The 24,701-nt window shown below is 41.0% G+C and overlaps 1 protein-coding gene across 1 annotated transcript in view; it reads right to left on the minus strand.

Moving 5' to 3' along the window:
- mbt (serine/threonine-protein kinase PAK mbt) overlaps positions 1-21,419 on the minus strand; it is a 558,896-nt gene extending 537,477 nt beyond the window's left edge. Inside the window, exons 1-2 of the mRNA XM_070100508.1 lie at positions 20,963-21,419; positions 16,153-16,289 (exon numbers count right to left, since the gene is read on the minus strand). Of these exons, the coding sequence (XP_069956609.1) occupies positions 16,153-16,174 (22 nt within the window). The 5' untranslated portion in view covers positions 16,175-16,289; positions 20,963-21,419. The remainder of the gene's footprint in view (positions 1-16,152; positions 16,290-20,962) is intronic.
- Between the last annotated feature and the right edge of the window lie 3,282 nt (positions 21,420-24,701).

Here is a 24,701-nt window from a genome sequence, read left to right on the forward strand (position 1 = left end):
GTGTGCATGCATAAGAGTGCATATAATCACTTAAGCCCCAAAAAAGGAAATATAAGTGATCACAGAAAAGAAAACAAAGGAAATAGTGACTAAGTGTTTAATGGGGGCCGTTGGAAGGGTGAACGGTTGTGTCAGGCCTAAATAATGTTGCCATAATAACACAGTGGGGTATTTGAAGAATAAGTGCAACTCAAGACCAGGGAGATAAGAGATATGTATAGATGTGTCAGTAAATACAGCGAGTGAGTGAAAAAATTAGAAGAGCTAGAGACTATAGTGCATACAGGAAGTTAGTGGAAAAATTACCGAGAAGCATCAAACATCTTCAACTTCTGGGACAGGACAGACCCGCAACGTTACTCCACTGCAAGCCGCAAGTAATATTCACCTAGTTTGAGTTGCATGGGGTCAATAGTACCTGTCTCTAGCTGGAATTGGGGGTCACTCTCCTCGAGCTATCAGAATTAGAATAAGCAGCATTTACTGTCATTTAATAGAATTTAGAGGTAGCGGCATATAGGCGAAGCCTAGTGTATGTATTTTTTAACGTAATTTTAAACGCATAAGACAGTACAGTGGGAACCAAGAGATCAGGTACATATGCAAAACACATAAGAACATAAGAACGAAGGAACACTGCAGAAGGCCTACTGGCCCATGCGAGGCAGGTCCAAGTCTCCTACCGGCTTAAGCCAATGCACCCAACCTAGTCAGGTCAGGTCACATTGACTTAAGGAAGGAACACGGCAACCGACCTGGTAGCACAAGCTATCAGGTCTAACTCACACCCACCCACATCTACTCATGTATTTATCCAACCTATTTTTAAAGCTACACAACGTTCTGGCCTCTATAACGGTACTTGGGAGTTTGTTCCACTCATCCACAACTCTATTACCAAACCAGTACTTTCCTATATCCTTCCTGAATCTGAATTTTTCCAACTTAAAACCATTGCTGCGAGTCCTGTCTAGGCTAGATATTTTCAGCACACTGTTTACATCCCCTTTATTTATTCCTGTCTTCCATTTATACACCTCAATCATATCCCCCCTAATTCTACGTCTTTCTAGAGAGTGCAGTTTCAGGGCCCTTAGTCTATCCTCATAGGGAAGGTTTCTGATACATGGGATCAACTTTGTCATCCTCCTTTGTACATTTTCCAGAGAATTTATATCCATTATGTAATACGGTGACCAAAACTGTGCAGCATAATCTAAATGAGGCCTAACCAAGGATGTATAGAGTTGAAGAAAAACCTGAGGACTCCTATTATTTATGCTTCTTGATATGAAGCCAAGGATTCTATTAGCTTTATTGCGAACACTTATGCACTGTTGTCTTGGTTTCAGATTACTGCTAACCAGAACTCCTAAATCTTTTTCGCAATCCGTAATATTAAGATCTACATTATTTAGTTTATATGTGGCATGGTTATTGTCCTGTCCAACATTTAGAACTTTGCATTTGTCTATATTAAACTGCATCTGCCACTTCTCCGACCACTGCATCAGTCTAATCAAATCTTCCTGGAGTGCTCGAATGTCCTCGTCAGAATGAATTCGACGGCCTATTTTGGTGTCATCGGCAAACTTGCCGATGTCGCTCTTTATGCCCTCATCTATGTCGTTTATGTAGATTGTGAACAGCAGGGGGCCCAACACTGACCCCTGTGGAACACCGCTCGTGACGCTTCCCCACTCTGATTTCTCCCCATTTATGCAAACTCTCTGCTGCCTATTTGTCAACCATGCCTCTATCCAGGAAAAAATTTCTCCTCCTATTCCATGTGCTTTAATTTTCCTCAATAGTCTCTGATGTGGGACCCTGTCAAAAGCCTTACTGAAGTCCATATACACAATATCATATTCATTACCATGATCTACCTCCTCAAATACCTTAGTGAAAAAAGTTAATAAATTCGTAAGGCAGGAGTGCCCCTTTGTAAAACCATGCTGAGATTCGTTGATTAATTTATGCTTTTCAAGGTGGCTACGAACTGCCTCGGCAATTATTGATTCCATAAATTTTCCCACTATGGAGGTTAGGCGGCTTATTGGTCTATAGTTCGAAGCTAAGGACCTGTCACCTGTTTTGAAAATAGGTATCACATTTGCCATTTTCCACTTATCTGGCACCATGCCAGTTTGTAGTGATATGTTGAAAAGATTAGCCAAAGGTGTGCTAAGCTCCTCTTTACATTCCTTTAGAACCCTTGCATACAGTTCATCAGGGCCTGGGGATTTGTTAGGTTTTAATTTATCTATTTGCCTAAGGACCATGTCACTTGTGACCCTAATAGTGCACAGTTTATTATCATCCTGTTCTACATAATTTATCATTACTGGAATATCGCTGGTATCCTCCTGTGTAAAAACTGAGAGGAAGTATGTGTTAAAAATTCTGTAGTACATACATGGGAAATAAGGACTGTTTACATAAACATATGCACACACACTAGGTGAGAACAGGCTCTGCTGTTAGGTACTTGAATAGCTGTAGCACACACACACACACACACACACACACACACACACACACACACACACACACACACACACACGCACACACACACGCACACACACATGCACACACACATGCACACACACATGCACACACACATCCACACACACAGACACACATACAGACACACATACAGACACACTCGTGGAGGAGTCACACGGTTTGAGCTCGTGTTTTGGTGATAATTTCTGACTGTGCCATAAGGAATAGAGTGTGAGATATAGGCGTGTGCACGCATAAGAGTGCATATAATCACTTAAGCCCTGAAAAAAGGAAATATAAGTGATCACAGAAAAGAAAACAAAGGAAATATTGGCTGAGTGTTTAGTAGGGGCCGTTGGAAGGGTGAACGGTTGTGTCAGGCCTAAATAGTGTTGCCATAATAACGCAGTGGGGTATTTTGAAGAATAAGTGCGACTCAAGACCAGGGAGATAAGAGATATGTATAGATGTGTCAGTAAATACAGTGAGTGAGTGAAAAAATAAGAATAGCTACAGACTATAGTGCATAAAGGAAGTTAGTGGAAAAATTACCGAGAAGCATCAAACATCAACTTCTGGGACAGGACAGACCCTCAACGTTACTCCACTGCCAGCCACAAGTAATATTCACCTAGTTTGAGTTGCATGGGGTCAATAGTACCTGTCTCTAGCTGGAATTGGGGGTCACTCTCCTCGAGCTATCAGAATTAGAATAAGCAGCATTTACTGGCATTTAATAGAATTTAGAGGTAGCGGCATATAGGCGAAGCCTAGTGTATTTATTTTTGAACGTAATTTTAAACGCATAAGACTACAGTGGGAACCAAGAGATCGGGTACATATGCAATACATACATAGTACATACATGGGAAATAAGGACTGTTTACATAAACATATGCACACACACTTGGTGAGAACAGCTCTGCTGTTAGGTACTTGAATAGCTGTAGCGCGCGCACACACACACACACACACACACACACACACACACACACACACACACACACACACACACACACACACACACACACACACACACACACACACACACAGAGATCTGGGGGCGAGTATAACACCGAGCATATCTCCTCAAGCGCACATCAATCAGATAACTGCTGCAGCATACGGGCGCCTGGCAAACCTACGGATAGCGTTCCGATACCTCAGTAAGGAGTCGTTCAAGACTCTGTATACCATTTACGTCAGGCCCATACTGGAGTATGCAGCACCAGTTTGGAATCCACACCTAGTCAAGCACGTCAAGAAATTAGAGAAAGTGCAAAGGTTTGCAACAAGACTAGTCCCAGAGCTACGGGGATTGTCCTACGAAGAAAGGTTGAGGGAAATCGGCCTGACGACACTGGAGGCCAGGAGGGTCAGGGGAGACATGATAACGACATATAAAATACTGCGCGGAATAGACGAGGCGGACAAAGACGGGATGTTCCAGAGATGGGACACAGACACAAGAGGTCACAATTGGAAGTTGAAGACTCAGATGAATCAAAGGGATGTTAGGAAGTATTTCTTCAGTCATAGAGTAGTCAAGCCGTGGAATAGCCTAGAAAGTGAAGTAGTGGAGGCGGGAACCATACATAGTTTTAAGGCGAGGTATGATAAAGCTCATGGAGCAGGGAGAGAGAGGACTTAGTAGCAATCAGTGAAGAGGCGGGGCCAGGAGCTATGACTCGACCCCTGCAACCATAAATAGGTGAGTACAAACAGGTGAGTACAGGAGCTCGGAGCTCGGACTCGACCCCCGCAACCTCAACTAGGCGAGTACAGACACACACACACACACATATACAGGATTTCACACCTTCCTGTGAAGTGACCCTCTAACCCTTCCCCCCCCCATCTCTCTCCCTCTCCTCTCCTCTCTCTCTCTCTCCCCCTTTCATTCTCTCTCTCTTCCTCTCTCTCTTCCTCTCTCTCTCCCTCTCTCTCTTCCTCTCTTACTCTCTCTCTTCCTCTTTTTTTTCTCTCTCTCTCTCTCTCTCTCTCTCTCTCTCTCTCTCTTCCCTTGTCACTCTCCCCCTCTCTCTTACCTTTTCCCTCTCTCTCACTTTCTCCCCCTTTTTCCCTTCTTTTCCCCTCCTTCTATCCTCCCCTTCTCTCTCTCTCTCTCCCTCTCTCCCCCTTTTTCTTTTTCTCTTTCTCTCTCTCTTTCACTAAAAAAAAAAATGGTTGGGACTCGCAGGAATCAGGGATCAGATGACAATGGTACTGGTAGGGAGGAATGGATGGAGGAGCAGTGGAAAAGGATAGAGCAAGAATGGGAGAGAAAATTAGGAGAGCGTTCTGAAAAAATGGAGAAAGAGCTCTCTGTGAAATTTGAAAAGAGGTTGGAGAAGGAGACGAAGAATTGGGAGGCACAAGTCGAAACTGCAGTAGCCAGGGTAAAGGTCCTAGAATTTGAGGTAAACAGGCTGAAGCAAGTCTCAGGGGTAGTGACCAGAGAAGACACACCATACGAAGCTGAGAGGCTGAACAGGAAGGAAGGAGATATGAATTATGCTAAGGTCATATCAGCCTGCAAAGAAGGGCCAGGGAGTGGAAGGGAAGAGCAGATGGGTGCAGATGGAGAGGGAGATAGGTCGAATGCTGAGGCACAACCATGCTACCAAGAGCCACTGGAAAAATCAAGGGAGAAAATGACCACATACAGACAGGAACCAGAGTCACAGGGGGAGAGGCAATGGGAGGAGGAAAGGGCAAAATCAGTGATTATCCATGGGCTTCGGGAGAGAAAGGACACACACTGAAAGACGGCAGGAAGAAAGAAAGGAGATTGAGAAAATCATCACGGAAATAGGGGGAGAAGACATGGATGAGATTGTAAATTTTCAGAGAATAGGGGGGTACTTGAAGGGGAGAAACCGACCGATCAAGCTGATTCTCAGGACAAAAACAGTGCGGAACAGGATCCTCCAAGAGAAACCACGGTTGAAAAGCTCAGAAGAGTACAAGAAGGTGTTCCTAGACAGAGACAGAACTCAAACAGAGAGACAGCAGCTGAGGGAGAGGACAAAAAAGCGAAAGGAGCTAGGAAAGGAGACAAGGATGGAACCAGCAGAGGTCAGTCAGAGCAGAACAGAGCAGCAAGGGCAAGCACACACACAACTATCCTCAGAACCCCACAACCTATCACACCATCCCAACACACAATACAATCCATACCCACAGCCTCCACCCAACCCCCAACCATAGAATCCCACAGTATGATACCAGGTCTCCCACCCCCACAGGCCCCCCAAACCACAGTGTTAGAAAGGAAACTGAAGGTATGGTACACAAATGCTGATGGAATAACAAACAAGTGGGAGGAGTGGCACGAAAGAGTCAAAGAGGCATCACCAGACATCATAGCGATCACAGAAACCAAGCTTACAGGTATGATAACAGATGCCATCTTTCCAGCGGGATACCAGATCCTGAGAAAAGACAGAAGGAACAGGGGGGGTGGAGGAGTGGCATTGCTGATCAAACACCGATGGAATTTTGATGAGCTGGAGAGAGGAGACAGCAGAGAAGAAAGTGATTGCATTGCGGGAACGCTTCACTCTGGAGGTCCCAAGGTGATAATTGCAGTGATGTATAACCCATCACAGAACAGCAGGAGGCCAAGGCAAGAGTATGACGAGAGCAATAGAGCGATGGTTGACACACTGGCTACAGTGGCCAGAAGAGCTCATGCATGCAGGGCAAAGCTCCTGATCATGGGCGACTTTAACCACAAGGAGATTGAATGGGAGAACTTGGAGCCACATGGGGGCCGAGATACATGGAGGGCTAAGATGATGGAGGTGGTACTGGAAAACTTCATGTACCAACACGTAAGGGACACTACAAGAGAGAGAGGAGAGGATGAACCAGCAAGACTGGACTTAGTATTTACCTTGAGTAGTGCAGATATTGAGGACATCACATATGAAAGACCCCTTGGGGCCAGCGATCATGTGGTTTCGAGCTTCGAATACACAGTACAACTACAAGTGGAGGGGGAAGCAGGAAGGCCAGGACAAATGAAACCAAACTACAGGAAAGGGGACTACACAGGAATGAGGAACTTCCTGAATGAGGTTCAGTGGGACAGAGAACTGGCAGGGAAGCCAGTTAATGAGATGATGGAATATGTAGCAACAATGTGCAAGGAGGCTGAGGAGAGGTTTGTACCCAAGGGTAACAGGAATAATGAAAAAGCCAGGAGGCAAAAACCAAGTGTGCTAGGGAATGGAAGAAATATAGAAGGCAAAGGACCCAGGAGAATAAGGAGAGCAGTCGTAGAGCCAGAAACGAATATGCACAGATAAGAAGGGAGGCCCAACGTCAATATGAAAACGACATAGCAGCAAAAGGCAAATCTGACCCGAAGCTCTTATACAGCCACATCAGGAAGAAAACCGTCAAGGACCAGATAATCAGGCTAAGGAAGGAAGGAGGAGAGACAACAAGAAATGACCGTGAAGTATGTGAGGAACTCAACAAGAGATTCAAAGAAGTGTTCACAGAGGAGACAGAAGGGGCTCCAGAAAGACGGAGAGGTGGGGTACACCACCATGTGCTGGACACAGTACACACAACCGAGGAAGAAGTGAAGAGGCTTCTGAGTGAGCTAGATACCTCAAAGGCAATGGGGCCAGATAACATCTCTCCATGGGTCCTGAGAGAGGGAGCAGAGGCGCTATGTGTACCCCTAACAACAATATTCAATACATCTATCGAAACAGGGAGATTGCCTGAGGCATGGAAGACAGCAAATGTGGTCCCAATCTTTAAAAAAGGAGACAGACATGAAGCACTAAACTAAAGACCAGTGTCACTGACATGTATAGCATGCAAAATCATGGAAAAGATTGTCAGGAGAAGAATGGTGGAACATCTATCAGGAGAAGAGTGGTGGAACACCTAGAAAGGAATGATCTCATCACCAGCAGCCAACATGGTTTCAGAGACAGGAAATCCTGTGTCACAAACCTACTGGAGTTCTATGACATGGTGACAGCAGTAAGACAAGAGAAAGAGGGGTGGGTGGATTGCATTTTCTTGGACTGCAAGATCGTGTTTGACACAGTACCACACAAGAGATTAGTGCAAAAACTGGAGGACCAAGCAGGGATAACAGGGAAGGCACTGCAATGGATCAGGGAATACTTGTCAGGAAGACAGCAGCGAGTAATGGTACGTGGCGAGGTGTCAGAGTGGGCACCTGTGACCAGCGGGGTCCCACAGGGGTCAGTCCTAGGACCAGTGCTGTTTCTGGTATTTGTGAACGACATGACGGAAAAAATAAACTCCAAGGTGTCCCTGTTTGCAGACGACGTGAAGTTGATGAGAAGAGTTCATTCGATCGAAGACCAGGCAGAAATACAAAGGGATCTGGACAGGCTGCAGACCTGGTCCAGCAACTGGCTCCTGGAGCTCAATCCCACCAAGTGCAAAGTCATGAGGATTGGGGAAGGGCAAAGAAGACCGCAGGCGGAGTACAGTCTAGGGGGCCAGAGACTACAAACATCACTCAAGAAAAAAGATCTTGGGGTGAGTATAACACCAGGCACATCTCCTGAAGCGCATATCAACCAAATAACTGCTGCAGCATATGGGCGCCTGGCAAACCTCAGAACAGCATTCCGACATCTTAATAAGGAATTGTTCAGGACCCTGTACACCGTGTACGTTAGGCCCATATTGGAGTATGCGGCACCAGTTTGGAACCCACACCTAGCCAAGCATGTAAAGAAACTAGAGAAAGTGCAAAGGTTTGCAACAAGACTAGTCCCAGAGTTAAGAGGTATGTCCTATGAGGAGAGGTTAAAGGAAATCAACCTGACGACACTGGAGGACAGGAGAGATAGGGGGGACATGATAACGACTTACAAAATACTGAGAGGAATTGACAAGGTGGACAAAGACAGGATGTTCCAGAGATTGGACACAGCAACACGGGGACACAGTTGGAAGCTGAAGACACAGATGAATCAAAGGGATGTTAGGAAGTATTTCTTCAGCCACAGAGTAGTCAGGAAGTGGAATAGTTTGGGAAGCGATGTAGTGGAGGCAGGATCCATACATAGCTTTAAGCAGAGGTACGATAAAGCTCATGGTTCAGGGAGAGTGACCTAGTAGCGACCAGTGAAGAGGCGGGGCCAGGAGCTTGGACTCGACCCCTGCAACCTCAACTACGTGAGTACAACTAGGTGAGTACACCCCCCCCCCCACACACACACACACACAAATTATACTGAGCTCAAAGTAAACATGTTTTTTAGTCTCAAGATGGTAATGTTAAGTCGAATGTGCAGTTTAACACAAAAAACTTCACAAGAGTGACAGGTTCTGCATGAAGAATAATGAATCACAATACCATAACTGGAACATTTCCTAATATTGTAACCCACAAACTGGAAATGGAAACTAAATGTTGTTTTTATTTTTCCTGGCCCATTATTAAGTTCCAAGATACACTGAATGCCATTTAGTTCCATTTCTGTACACAAATAACACCTCCATACTCTGACTGGCAAGGAAACAAAACATAAACCTCCAGAATCTGTAGTCACCAGTGTTATCATACGAGCTGCAATGCCATATATGAAATACAATAGATTATCAAAGAAACTATAGTAGCAAGTATACTTGCAGTATACTTTTCAACACAGCAATGCAATACTTAAATCAACACTACACATCCATAATTTATAACATAATATGCTTGAACTATTCAATTCACAAGTACAGTGGACCCCCGCATAACGATTACCTCCGAATGCGACCAATTATGTAAGTGTATTTATGTAAGTGCGTTTGTACGTGTATGTTTGGGGGTCTGAAATGGACTAATCTACTTCACAATATTCCTTATGGGAATAAATTCGGTCAGTACTGGCACCTGAACATACTTATGGAGTGAAAAAATATCGTTAACCGGGGGTCCACTGTACAGTGGTACCCAGTTTCGCACATAATTCATTCCAGAAGGCTGTTCGAGTGCCGTTACCAAACGAATTTGTTCCCATAAGGAATAATGTAAATTAGATTAGTCCGTTTCAGATCCCCAAAAATACACTTACAAAAGCACTTACAATAATACACTTACATTACTGTTTGAGTTGGGAGCTGTACGAAACTCAGGGTACCACTGTATGTACAGTATATACATTATTCAGATCTATTAACAGAAGCAGCATAGTAAGAGTTCACTGGTACTATGAAACACTTTGATCAAATCATTTTATCAAGTACATACATGGTTGTGGTTATGTTAAGATTTTCCATACATAGAGAACTGTCTAAGAAAATTATAGTATATGAAGTGACAAAATCCAATTACCTGTGAAAGCCCTTTCAAAAAAGTAAATAGAAGAGATATAAGTAAAATATACAGCCCCACAGCTACATTCCTTTTGATCTACAAATCATCACTTGATTAACAGCAGACACAAAGTGAGGAAAACATGGGTTTTAATTTGTAAGATGCAAGTAAATCTGCATTAAAAATTAAACACTGCATTCATTATCAATACAATTTCTCAACATCAAGGGGTGGAGATGAACTTTTGTGCCAAACTACTGACTAAAAAAGCAGTAAAATGGACTGACACATTACCATATTTTTCATACCTTCCACTCTTGGTAGCATGGTGGAAAATTACATATAATACTGTACCACCAACCTAGGAAAATATTTACTGCAGTGCTTCAGCCAATTCATAGTGTGAAGTGCCCTGTGTAACTTGTCTTAAATTATCATCAATACTCGTGAATACACTCTTATTTAATTGTGTTCTTACTACTACTTATAATATACCTGTGAAAAATGCATGTTACCTCATGTACTAACTTGCCATACTTGCCCATCATCTCTGGCTTCCTTAAGCCCACCTCAATATATACTCAAAAGTAACTTCTTTCCTATTTTATCACTTCCATCAACAATCTTCCCACCTTGAGATTTACCAGATTCATTCCTTATTCTATCCAATATTCTAGCACCCCTAAGTGTTACTCACATTCTGTTGTCTGCTGTTCAATCTCTCAATTTTTCAAACTTTTACTGTACTTATTTGGGTAGGAATAATTTCTTCGTGTAGCCTTATAGAAAAAAATTATTCTTTATAATCAGGATTTCATTGAACTAGCCATTTTGACTATTTTCCACTTTGCTTATGTAAATTATTTTTGTATTAATGTCATTATAATATGCACTATCTAAAAATTCATTTTTTTAATCACCAACACTTCACAATGGATGTGCAGGCAAATTTCTTCAGGATATGCAGAGTTAAGTGTTAACTGGCTCACATATTGGCATAATTGTCATGCCCACATTTTCTACACATTTTACAAGTTTCATCACAACTATTGCAACATGAAAAATTTTGTGGAAAGTCTTCTTTGATTTGCAACAGATTGTAATTAAGATATTAAAAGTTGTGTTTAGAATTTAAGAGATACATGTATCATTAATATGTTCCAGTTATACAGTATGCACTTAAAATTCACCTGGTTGTGTTGTTTAATTTATTCATGTGCATTTTTTCCAATAAATGGGATGAAAATTTACATACAGGTCTCCCTCAACATTCGCGAGTTCCACTTTCACAGGCTTCAAACATTCATGAATACCTAGCCGCCCAATCATATTTAAAATATGTCATTACGTATGTTAGGAATTGTGGCGGCGGCAGAGTTTGTTTGGCGAGAGGACAAGACAGTCCTTCAATATGACACTAATATTAACTCTATGGCTTATTTATCTATCACAATTCATCTAATGACATAATAAACAATAATAACATAGAAACATGACATATACTCTAGAGTGAATAAAATACGTCATTATGTATGACCATAACACAAGACACAGATCTCTTTTTGATGTATCTCGTGTCCATATCACACTGTGTAAAAACTATGCACATAAAGGGCCCCAAAATATGAAATTCATTACCAAAAGATAATAAAGTAACCTGGTCTGAAAATCAATTTAAGACTCTCCTCAAAAGCCACTTAACCCTTTGAGGGTCGACAGGCCCTCTCCGAAACTCGTTCTCAGGGTCGGCCAAATTTAAAAAAAAAAAAATTATTTTCTCTTATGAAAAGATAGAGAATCTTTTCCCGATCATAAAGACACCAAAAGTTTGAAATTTGATAGAAAACTTACGGAATTATGATCTCGCAAAGTTAGCGGTCTCGGCGATGTTTACGCATCGGCGATTTTGCCCACTTTGAGCCCCATTTTCGGCCAATTTCGCTGTACTAGTCGACAAAAAACATGAATATTTCGCTAGAACTCCATTTTTTCTATCGAATGGGTGCAAGAAACCACCCATTTATGAAATTCAACTATCCAGTACAGTGGTCAGAATTTAGCAATTTTGCCAATGTCACACAAATTTCAAAAGATGCCAATTTCCGAATAGGGTCCAGAATAAACAAGAAAGACATTCCTGGCACTAAAATGACATTTCCTCTAGTCATTAGTCACGTCTCAAGGTCCCTCTTATATTCTTTTGCTTTCCATTTTGAATTTTTATTCTCACAAAAAATACAAGATTTACTGTTATGCAGACTACTGCATTAGTGTAAAAAATGGTATAAATATTATTGGTGCACTTGTGAAAGAATATTAGACTCACCAGTTGACGTGTATTGCACGCTTGGCACGATTTGTTTACTTTTGAAGTTTGGTAAAAATCGAACATTTCTGCTACTTTGAGCTCAATTTCAAGGCACCTTTCATTGTAAAACCAGCCAAAATCATCTCAATTTCTGTAATATGTCTTCCATTCTATAAAATGAGACCAAGAAAACTAGAATACAACAATAAATACCATACGAAAATACACTGCAAAGTCGCTGATTTATTCCAAAAAAATGGTCAAAGTTTTTTTTTTCTCATTATGCACTGTGTGCTGCAGGATTTTTTTTAGACTGTGCACACTGACCACATAGACCCATTCTTTCATATGAAGGCCTACCAGCTTTCTCCCACTAGATTTGAGGCCGCTAGAATTTATGCGTACTAGTACGTCAAAAACCCCTACGCGTAAGACGTACTAGTACGACGAAAACCCTCAAAGGGTTAATCACCCTAGACTAAATGCTTAATACTCAGTACTCATACACTCAATACATATTCCCATATCATAATTTCAACAATTGCTTTTGAACCTTTTATCCATTGTCGACAGGAATATAATTGAATCATTGTTTCACAAAAAAAAAATTTTTAAATATATGAATAGATCCTTTGTCTTATATAAATTAGATTCACTTTTAATTAATAATCTACTGTACAACTATGATATAATCAATAATCTACTGTACAACTATGACATAATTCTTAGTGTTAAGTAGTCAGTGAGCCAATAATGTTAAGTTGGCCCATAATGTCTAGGCATAATAGAGGCTCTCTTTGCATTGCAACCCATTATTATAAATACATAATCTCAACGTACTATTTGCAAAGACATAAATAAATAAATAAATACACCTACCATCCGACTTACGACCGAGTTTGGTTCCGAGAAACCGGACACGAGTTGAAATGGTCGTAAGTCGAACTTTACTAATGAATATCAAAATAACATTTTTGTAATGACTATTTTATTGTTTTATTTTGGTATTTCATGTTTTACTTCACTTTTTATGCTGTTAGTACTGTATTTTATACTGTAAGGTTTAGGATAAACATTGTGTACAACACAAACACTTGTTTATTTCCCAGAAATTCGGCATAAAAAAGCACGGTCATAAGTCGAGTCGTCGTAAGTCGAGCAGGTCGTAAGTCGGATGGTAGGTGTAAATAAATAAGTCTTACATAGTGGTGGTGAAGGTAGCAGCAGAGGCAGGGGTGTTCTCAGTAGCCCTATATACCTCCAATAACAATGGAGGAGTTAGTTTCGTGCTATCCTTTCTCTATCGATTAATCGCTTAACTTACTTGCTACACTGTTAATGCTACATTTTATCACTGGCTGGCACTATAGCCTTTATCGACTTGTGCTGCTTTAGTATCGTACATATCGTAGAATCACTGAAGAAGGCACATTCTTCCCTCTCTCTTCCTCCTCCACTTTGGTACTCTGCTACAAGTTCTTTCTTGAATTCTATAGTCTTTCTCACCTTCTTTACCAATACAGTGGACCCCCGCTTAACGATCACCTCCAAATGCGACCAATTATGTAAGTGTATTTATGTAAGTGCGTTTGTACGTGTATGTTTGGGGGTCTGAAATGGACTAATCTACTTCACAATATTCCTTATGGGAAAAAATTCGGTCAGTACTGGCACCTGAACATACTACTGGAATGAAAAAAGTTCGTTAACCGGGGGTCCACTGTATTTTACAATATTACAATAGTACAATATTTTACAATGTTTTCATGTGTTTTATGATTGTTCATAGTTCAATAGGTTAAGGAAGCAGTATTGTTAGGCTAAGTAAATGCTATTATTATATTTCTCTACAATATATTTGTGCACCAAACATTCGGGATTTTTCAACATTCATGAGGTTCTTGATCCCCTAACCCTCATGAATGTGGAGGGAGATGTGTACTTACAATTAGGGGTATAATTAAATTATGAATGTATAAGTTTTAATGATTTTTGCTGCATATATGTATGCTGTTGTTACACACTTTTGTAAAAAAAAAAATAAAAAAAAAAAAAAAAAGATCAATGTTTACATATCCTTGTACACCTTGTACACAAATTCTCACTCCTTGATTGTTATTTTCATTTTAAACATCTAAGGCCTTCAAATTATACTCCCAGGAATGCACGAGAAAAAGACTAGTCAAAATTTACTCCTGAAAAATGTTGCGGATGACAGGCTCTAGGTGTGCACAATAAAATTAGTCTTTATTAGAATGGGAGGCATGGTAGGTTGTACATAAATTTTCATCCTATTTAATGGAAAAAATGTACATGAACAGATTAAACTGCACAACTAGGTGAATTTTAAGTATATTCTGTAAAACTGGAACACACTAATGATATATCCATTAAATTCTAACCATTAATTTTAATACCTTAATGAAGATCTGTTTCAAATCAAAAGACTTTCCACAAATTTTTTTCATGTTGCAATACCTTGCAATGAAAAACTAAGATGTAATAAGGACAATATGGGATAATTCAATAAGCATAGATAAAATGCTTTTTTAGCACCAACCATTCAAATCTGAGGGAAATTACCAATAGACCTCATCTTCAAAAGACAACATTCCAAGTTCTTATAGGCAGTTCCTGATTAGAAGGGCTGTGATATCTATGTCAAACTACACCTTATTAGCACTAACAGCCTGGCCAGACCAGGCTACCAACCCTGTGGCCTGATCAGAGACTAGGTAACAGCAGTAAAGATTCCCAGAACCATGAACAAGTAAACATGTAATGATTGACAATTTCTCATTAACAAATACTACATGAAGAGAAGCACAATAAATAATACAAATGGAATCAACTGCTTTTATATACTGTACAGAAAGTATTTTATAGAATATATACTCATTACAGATGGTATTTAACCCGTAAACGGTCCAAACGTATATATACATTCACTGCCATACTGCCCCAACTTTTCTGAGAAAAAAAACATTGTTGTTTTTTAATAGGAAAAAAGAGCATATGGTACCCAGGCATCCCCAATTACAGTGGACCCCCGGTTTACGATCACCTCCCAATGCGTCCAATTATGTAAGTGTATTTATGTAAGTGCGTTTGTACGTGTATGTTTGGGGGTCTGAAATAGACTAATCTAATTCACAATATTCCTTATGGCAACAAATTCATTCAGTAATGGCACCTGAACATACTTCTGGAATGAAATAATATCGTAAACCGGAGGTCCACTGTATTTTAATATGGTGCACAGTGAGTGCTCACACCCATTCTCACATGTCTAGGCGACTCAGGCTTATCGTGGCAATGTTATATGTAGGACACATAAAACGTATATATACGTTTGGGGCACTAGCGGTAAAAACGTATATATACGTTTGGACCGTTTACGGGTTAATTTAGAATACAGGGGTCCTATTTAAATGGTATGTAATAAAAGAATACAGGGGTCCTACTTCAGATGCTGCCATTCAATGCACTCTTTCCAACTTAGAGGGCTCCACACATGTAATTTCAAATACATTTACAACCATTTACATACATGTTTCAGGGGAAAAAAACTTGTTTTATACACTGCATAAAAAATTAATCTCCCACACAAAGTTTAATAGGTCTCTGTAAGAACATGAGTAAAAGTCATTCAGCACACTCCAGTAATAAAGTGGCAGCCTCATGCATAAATTTTACGTAAGACACATATGCAACAGTTAGACAACTTTATTCCGAAACGTTTCGCCTACACAGAATAAAGTTGTCTAACTGTTGCATATGTGTCTTACCTAACAACCTGTCGGTATTATATACCATTTTGATGTTCATAAATTTTACCCAAAGTTAAATTATGAAACAGTTATGAATACCTACTCATAATCAAAATAACTAAGTTATCAGTTGGATTAACTGTTCAAAATTTAGACCACCGTCTGCCCCAGACATGCTTTTCAGTTCATCGACTCAAATATAAAGATTTCAATAAAATGCGAAACAGAAAAGAATAAACTAGTTGCATGAAATTTACCTCCAGTGTAGCTTCCTTGCATGTTTCCACAATATATGGCAATGTTTGGTTAGGTTATGTATTTACTTGATTTTGTTAAGCTCTTCAAATGAAGAGCCAACCAAATCGATCAACCAGGCAGCACCATCTATCAATTGCTGCGCAAATGAGAGAGTAATTGTCAGTACAGAATCATCAATCATTGAAGCACATCACTTTCAAGTGAATAACATTAATACAGTTTGATCAAAACTTATCACCATTCTTTGAGTCCATCAAGATTTTATCACACAAGACAACAATAAGTGATGTCCACTATGAATGCTATGTGCACTAATTGTGGTACAGACTTTTATATTCAACAAACGGAATGAAGGTGACATTAACCCTTAAACTGTCCAAATGTAGATCTACGTTCATGTGCGTAGCGCTCCGACCCTGATTTTCCCCATTTGAAAGCATGTAAAAAAAAAAAACGTAGATCTACTTTCGGAGCCCCCCACACGTGGACGTAGATTTATGTTTGGACAGTTTTAGGGTTAAATGGCACAGTGATGGCCAGAGAGACGATGGCTGTCGACAAATACTTGGGTGCCTCTTATGAAACCAGTCTCTGTTGGTTAACTAATACAATATTGTTACTGTACTATTAAACCTAACATGGGGAGACAATGTTAGGCATTTCATAGAAAATAAAATTTCAAGCAAATTAAGGAGTAAGATACAATGTAATTGTTAGACCAAATATGCACAGGAGAGGATGTGTTATACAGAACTGTACATGTATTTTTAAAATATACTGTGTCTGAATGTGAATATTAATGTATACGTATTAAACATATCTCAAAAGAATTTAACAGTTTTTTTGTACTGCAAGTACAGTACTGTACTTGCAGTACAGTACCAAACATGAGTGACAATGATCAGAAGTACATGCAGAGAGGGGTTACCTCATAAAATGCAGTATACTTTTTACAGTTTCTTTATTTTTTTTTAAGGGGAGGAAAATAACAAATCACAAATTTCTGACAAACAACTGTGTGTCAAGACAGGTGTAACTTTACTAGTAAAACCTTGCAATTATGCATGACTGAAGGGCTAAAAGTTGCCCACCCGAGACCCTTCCTATCCTTTCTGCGAATACAATTGCTGGTAACCTTGGCCATGAAACACACATTTTTTACTCTGGTATCATCTCATACCATGCAATTACAGTGGACTCCCAGATACTGACTGGTGCAAATATCGGCCAAATCGGATCTCGGCCACTTTTTTGGCTGAAATTCTATCCTGGATTTTGGCCGGCAACTCGGAAATCAGTCGTATTGAACGCGTCTGCCCGCCACGCTGCGTGCGTGAGTCAGTCTGGCTGTCTCTCTCTGTGAGTGAGCAACACACTGTGCATTCATCCAAACATTTCGTTATAATCCATTGTTTTTTGTGGTTGTTTATTGAGTACGACTGTGAAATGAGCCACCATGGGCCCAAAGAAAGGTCCTAGTGCCAGCCTTTGGTAAAGAAAGTGAGAAACACGATAGAATTCAGTGACAAAACCTTGTCCCACTTCAGGAAAATCTTAGAGACGCCAGAAACAGACCTCTGGACAGTTTTTTTGTGCGACAGGGGTGCAGTGACTCTCAAGCTGGTCCTAGTGCCAGTAAAAGACAAAGAAGGGAAGTAACCCGGATAGGGGCTTGATACCTCAAGTCCTTATGGAGGGGGAGACCCCTTTCAAACAATCAGTCCTCCCTCTCTCCTCCTCCCTGTCTTCTGTATGTCAACAAGAATCTTCAATAAAAATAAATGTGATGTTAAATGTTCATTTATTCATTTCATTAGTCATTTTATTTAGTTCTCATTGTTTTGTGTATGTAAAACTATAGTTAATCTTCAAAAATGTATTTTTTGTTAATATTTTTGGGTGTCTGGAATGAATTAATTGTATTTACATTAATTCTTATGGGAAATATTACTTCAGTTTTCAGCCTTTTCAGATTTAGGCCAACCTTCTGGAACAGATTACAGTTGAAATCTGGGGTTCCACTGTACGGTACTTATTTATTTTTGTGGAGCAGAGTTATGCTGGCTGTGCTCTATTTTCACTAGTATGCTCATAATAAATGTTAATTTATATGATATTAAACCTACCAATATATATATACAAATGTACTGTAAACCACATGTGTATTTAGTAACCAAGACAGTTTTAAAAAATTGGTTATGCAAGACAGCATCAGGAGCATTAAATGACAGACACAAGAAACTGAATAACTTAAAATAAAATGGCTGTAGTAGGAGCACTTGCAAGAAGAGAACACATATACAAATAAACAAACACACACACACACAAAAAAAAATTATTAATTTAGGCCACTAGTTCTGAAGAAGTCTTTATGCTAATTAGTAACACCTAAGGATTAATGGCCCATAAAACTCCAAGAAAGCCAAGCAATATAGCTTTTTTTTTTTTTTTTTTTTTTTTGGTCCTACCCCAGGATTTGACCAACAACGATCTACTAATACACACCAGGTCACCACATGGAAATGACTTCGGCTGTGATTACACCAGTGAATCAAACAAGAAGTGCACTTAATCCCACATATTTATCAATTGATTGGCAACAGGAATAACAAGTGTTAGGAGGATATATTATAAATTTCACCTCATTCAGAGTTTGACACCCATCCTTTCAGTTGTGAGCCAAGCACACTATCACCAAGCTACAAAAGTAAGGGAAAGAGATATCTGGGCTGAAACTTTTGATGTCATCAAGCACTGCCGTACTATACCTTCGAAATAATGACAATTTCTTGCTCAACGTAAGGCTCATTCCTAATGCTCAGAATTAACAATAATAATAATAGCAATAGCAATAATAATACTGTACTGGTAATAATACCAATAATAATGCCAATAATAATAATTTTATTTCAAATCATTAAACAAAAGTACACAAAAACTTAAATACACATACTATATGCATAATCTTTCAGACGGGTGTCCTGTGAACTGGTAGGCATTGGTTTCAATTCATACACTGAGTGTCCATGGTTTAATCCCCAGCAAGGATGGAAACATTGGGTGTGTTTCCTTACACCTGTTGTCCCATTCATCTAGCAAGCAAGTAGGTACCCGAGTGTTAGTCGAATGGTGCGGGTCGCATCCTGAGGGACACGGTTTAAGAACCCCACTGGAAATAAGGCAAGACAGTCCTAGATGATGCAATGACTTTCTTGGGTTATCCTGGGTGGATAACCCTTCGAGGTTAAAAAAATCTGAAAAAAATTCTCTCTCTCTTACCTTAACTTAGACTGGGACTAAGACTACCAAGACTTTTAGTAACCAGAACTGTACCACATAATCCAGATGTTTTTGGTAGCAAGGTAGAGTCGACAGCTAATTTTTCACTTCAGTTATTAATGATTGGAGATTAATTAAACTTACAAATTCTGTTTTGAATAATACATATATTAATTATTCCCTTTCTTCAGATTCCTACTAAACCTCAGGATCTTTTCACAGATTTATCAATCACTATATTTATTTAATCGCTATCTGGTGCTATGCTTACACGTATATGGATTTCGGTCTTTGACTGATTTATTAGGACCCCAATGGAAATGAGTTATTTCGACTTTTTTTTTTTGGGGGGGGTTATCTTATGTAATTTACACTATGTATTATAATAATAATCTTTATTTCTACAAGTACATGCACAATGTATACAGGCCTAGCTGACAACAGTGACACACTAATAGAGAAAACCCCTGATTATGAAGAGCATTTCGGGCAAATTAGGTCAATTTTGTCCTCAGGATGCAACACACACCAGTTGACTAACACCCAGGTACCTATTTTACTAATAGGTGAACAGGGACAACAGCTGTCTCAAGGGAACACATCCTAATGGTTCCACCCATACCGGGGATTAAACCACGGACCTCAATGTTTGAGTTGAGCGCCCTAGCAATCAAGCGATGGGACACCCAAAATTAATTGTACTTACGTGTACCTGTGCCTAAATAAACTTACTAACTTTAAAGCCTATCAACTACAGAGTTGTTTAGGCTGTATGTCACCAGTCAAGGATACTTTAATCTCCAAAATAGTGATTAAAGCAAACCACAGACACACACAGACACACAGACACACACAAACACACACACACAAACACACACACACAAACACACACACACAAACACATACACACAAACACACACACACAAACACACACACACAAACACACACAAACACACACAAACACACAAACACACACAAACACACACACACAAACACACACAAACACACACACAAACACACCCACAAACACACCCACAAACACCCACACACAAACACACACAAACACACGCACAAACACACACACACAAACACACACACACAAACACACAGAGGTATGATAAAGCTCACGGTTCAGGGAGTGACCTAGTAGCGACCAGAGAAGAGGCGGGGCCAGGAGCTTGGACTCGACCCCTGCAAGCTCAACTAGGCGAGTACAACTAGTACACAGACAGACAGATATACAGACAGACAGACACACAGACAGACACACAGAGACAGACACAGACACACAGTGTATATAATCTCTTCAGCCTTAGAATGTTATCTGCACTTGTCAGATTTCAGATCTAATTAGGTCTTATGTAGCCCTCTTTGAAGCACTGATAAAGTCTGAGCGACTGAACAGCTGTCTCTAAATAAACCTTTGTAATATATGGATCCATGTTAAGTCTCTCCTGCTCCCTCCAGCAGCCAGGATGCTGCCTCACTCCTCCACACGATACACAACAGAAACATATCAAAAAGACCTACTTGCACCAGGGATACCGTCAGGGGTAGAAGCTCATGCTCCCATTTAGCAGTGTAAATGTCACGAGTGCAGCCTTGAACCTACAGTCACAGGAGAGATGTTTACTCCCCACCAAAGTCCCATTCACTCCCTCTTCACTCCTGTCTTTAGCATGTTTTCCTTCTTTTCTCTGCTATTCTCTTTCACAGATCTACTATCAGAGGTTAACGCAACTTCCTTCTGTTCTTGGTGGCATGGTCAGGAGACCCTTGAACCTCGCGAGAGGCCATAACCTCTGCCCAAAGCATTTTTGTTTACCATTTCTCCTGGAGGACACGAAATAATGCGAGAAAAACGCGTTAACCTCCTTTACCTGTAGCGCATTTCGAGGGCTCGGCGCCTCGAAATCGAGCATTTACACAAGCCACCGCAAACTACACTGCCGGCTGCCACGCCCACCTACACCAGGGATACCCTAGTGGGAGGAAACGCGGTAATTTACCTTAATTATGGGAGAAAAAGGATCGTAGCAGGCTAGATCCACGCCGCCATGTTGTTACCTGTCATCCGGGACCTGGACCAAAACAGGTGGGGAGTAATGCTGCGCAGCTCGCCGCTCCGCATAGCTATGTCCCCATGTAAATGTCGTATTTAGTGCTTTATCTCACTTGTAACGCATTTTTAAGTTTACTTAGCACGCTAATATTGATTTAATTTTGTCAGAGTTTGAATAAGTACTTATTTTGCCTACAGTATGCATCTAAATAAGAGATGAGCCGAACTTACGTATTCTGTAATTGATAAAGGGATGACCACTTTCTATGGTGTTGTAGTAGGGAACAAGCGAGTGATTGTGAGGTGGTGTAACCCAACACTTGCCACTTAAATGTTTCCCTTTACACACTCCAAGCCAACCCCCTTTAAACATACAGCTTCCTTTAACCCCCTAAATATCTACGCCACGGATGAACACCCTAACATCTTCGCTACTACACATGTATTTACCACCATATCTGAGCACATCTTGGGTGGGTATTAAGCGAACTATCAAAGTCCTGGGAGAGTATAGGAGGGAAGGAGGGTGATACGAAAAAGACAGCAGGTAACACCTCAGCTGGAGTCAAGTGGTTCAACAACTGCTGCCTTACACACCTCTCAAGTCACCTCTCAATGCTCATTTCTTCTTCGCTGACATTCAAATTTATCATATATTTGTATTTTTTCAAATGATTTGATTCCCCCCTCCCTCTAATTGGAGGGTCCTTGATGCTGGTGAGCTCTTCATCCAAGGAACTGGACTTGTCCTACCGTTTCTTGGATCGAACATGGTTTCCTTCCTCGGTATAAACCCCTGTGAATTCAGCGCTTCATCGTAGGAGTAAAGGAGGTTTTGTGTAAGAAGGGCTTGGACTTCAGCAAGCGTGCGTGAACGTGTTAGACAGGAGCGAGTGGAGACGAATGGTTTTTATGACTTGACGTGCTGTTGGAGTGTGAGCAAACTAACATTTATGAAGGGATTCAGGGAAACCGGTTAATTGGACTTGAGTCCTGGAGGTGGGAAGTACAGTGCCTGAACTCTGAAGAAGGGGTGTTGATAACGTGCAAATAACGTACCAGAAATATCTAGCCAAGGCAGGACTTGCAGCAACGGTTTCAAGTTGGAAAATTTAGATGTAGGAAAGCACTGGTTTGGCAATAGTTGTGGATGAATGGAACAAACTCCCGAGTAGCGTCATTGAAGCTAAAACGTTGTAATAAATACATAAGTGGGTGTGAGTTGGACCTGACTTGCTTGTGCTAATGGATCTAGCGCAGTGCTCCTTCCTTCTTGGGTGGATGTGACTTGGACCTGACTAGCTTGGGCCAGTAGCTTAGGCCGATAAGTGACTTGGACCTGCCTCGAATGGGCTAGTAGACCTGCTGCAGTGCTCCTTCTTCATGACTTAAGAAATCGTAATGACACGATTGGAAATAAACAATACCCCCGGCCGGGATTGAACCCGCGGTCATAGAGTCTCAAAACTCCAGCCCGTCGCGCTAGCCACTTCATGTTAAGAACATAAGAAAGGAGGAACACTGCAGGAGGCCTGTTGGCCCATACTAGGTAGGTCCTTTACAACTCATCCCACCAACAAAACATTTGCCCAACCCAATTTTCAATGCTACCCAAGAAATAAGCTCTGGTATGAAAGTTCCACTCAAATCCAACCCTTCCCACTCATGTACTTATCCAACCTAAATTTGAAACTACCGAAAGTCCTAGCCTCAATAACCCAACTAGGTGTAATAAAGTTGGTAGAATTACCGACAATATGTAAAGTAAAAGGACACAAGTGCAACTAATGTGACATTTATTGTGGCAACATTTCGCTCTCCAGGAGCTTTATCAAGCCATTACAAACAATACATGGACACAGAGGGTATATAAAGGCTCAGAGTGGTGTAATACTAGTGAGGTAACATTTCGATGTTCACTAGTGGTAGTGGTAGTAGTAGTAGTAACGTGTGTGATGAATGGTTTGAAAAACCGACAAGTTGAAGATTGAGACACTTATGCAGCATATGGGAATCTTTATTCAGGAAACGTTTCGCCACACAGTGGCTTCATCAGTCCAATACAAAGAGGAAGGCGTAAGGAGAGGAGGAGTATGAGGTAATCAGTCCCTCAGCCTGGAGTCGATGTGTTCAGTCCATCAATCTTGTAGAATGTACAGCATAGGGCCGTAGATGTGGCTTATATACTGTAGTGAGGTGACTTGAAGCAGACGGAGGCGGGATCATAGTGGTACCATCCACTAGTCGAAGTAGGTCTTTGTCCAAAGGTTGAACAAGCGTTGAACAGTAGTAGTAACAAAAATAATACATTATGGAAGAGCAATTAATTGCTCCTACCTGTACTTGGGAATCTACATTGATAAAAAGCTGACCTTTCAGAAACAGGCCGAGTATGTCAGGTCACGTGCTCTACTCAGACTCAACGCCATGAGAGCCATGACGAGGCACCGTGCAGGGGCAAGCAAAGATGTACTTCGCTTGTACTATATACAAGCTATACGCTCGCTCATTGACTACAGTGCACCGGCTTTGGCTCATCTCTTCCCGCAGAGCAGGCAAAGGGTGGAGGTCGTACAAAACCAGGCGATAAGAACTATGCTTGGTGCCCCCATCTGGACCAACACAGTATGTCTCAGATCTGAGGCCCGGCTTCCTTCCTTGGCTGACAGAGTAAGATACATAAACGCCTGCAAAGTGGCCACGATTCTGCACCGGCAGCAAGGTACCCCACTAAGGAGACGGATATTAACAACCATGTCACAAGATCCCACACTCTTCACGGACTACTCCTGGATTCGTTCGTTTTGTGCTGCTGGGCGGAAGCTGCTGCCTGTACAGCTGCTCTGTGAGAAGAGTTGTGACCTTCCTGTTGCTGGGTACCATCCACCACCTCCCTGGCGCCCAGATCCAGCCGATGTTTTCATCATGCAGCTGCCCATCTCTAAGTGTCTCTGCAGTCGAGACACCCTCAGCAATCATGCTGAGACAAGCATGGCACTGGCAGAGGGAGGCACATGTGCAGTGTATTTCACAGATGGTTCTGTCGACCCTGATAGGAAGAGAGCAGCAGCTGGACTGTACCACAATGGTCACACACAAGGCTGGCGACTCCCTGACCACTGCACGATCCTTCAAGCTGAGCTGGTGGCGATTCAGCAGGCATTGTCACATGCCCTACGACATCGACTCCGACCTGTCATACATGTT

This window comes from Cherax quadricarinatus, chromosome 5 (assembly GCF_038502225.1).
Source record: "Cherax quadricarinatus isolate ZL_2023a chromosome 5, ASM3850222v1, whole genome shotgun sequence".
Classification (NCBI taxonomy): Eukaryota; Metazoa; Arthropoda; class Malacostraca; order Decapoda; family Parastacidae; genus Cherax; species Cherax quadricarinatus.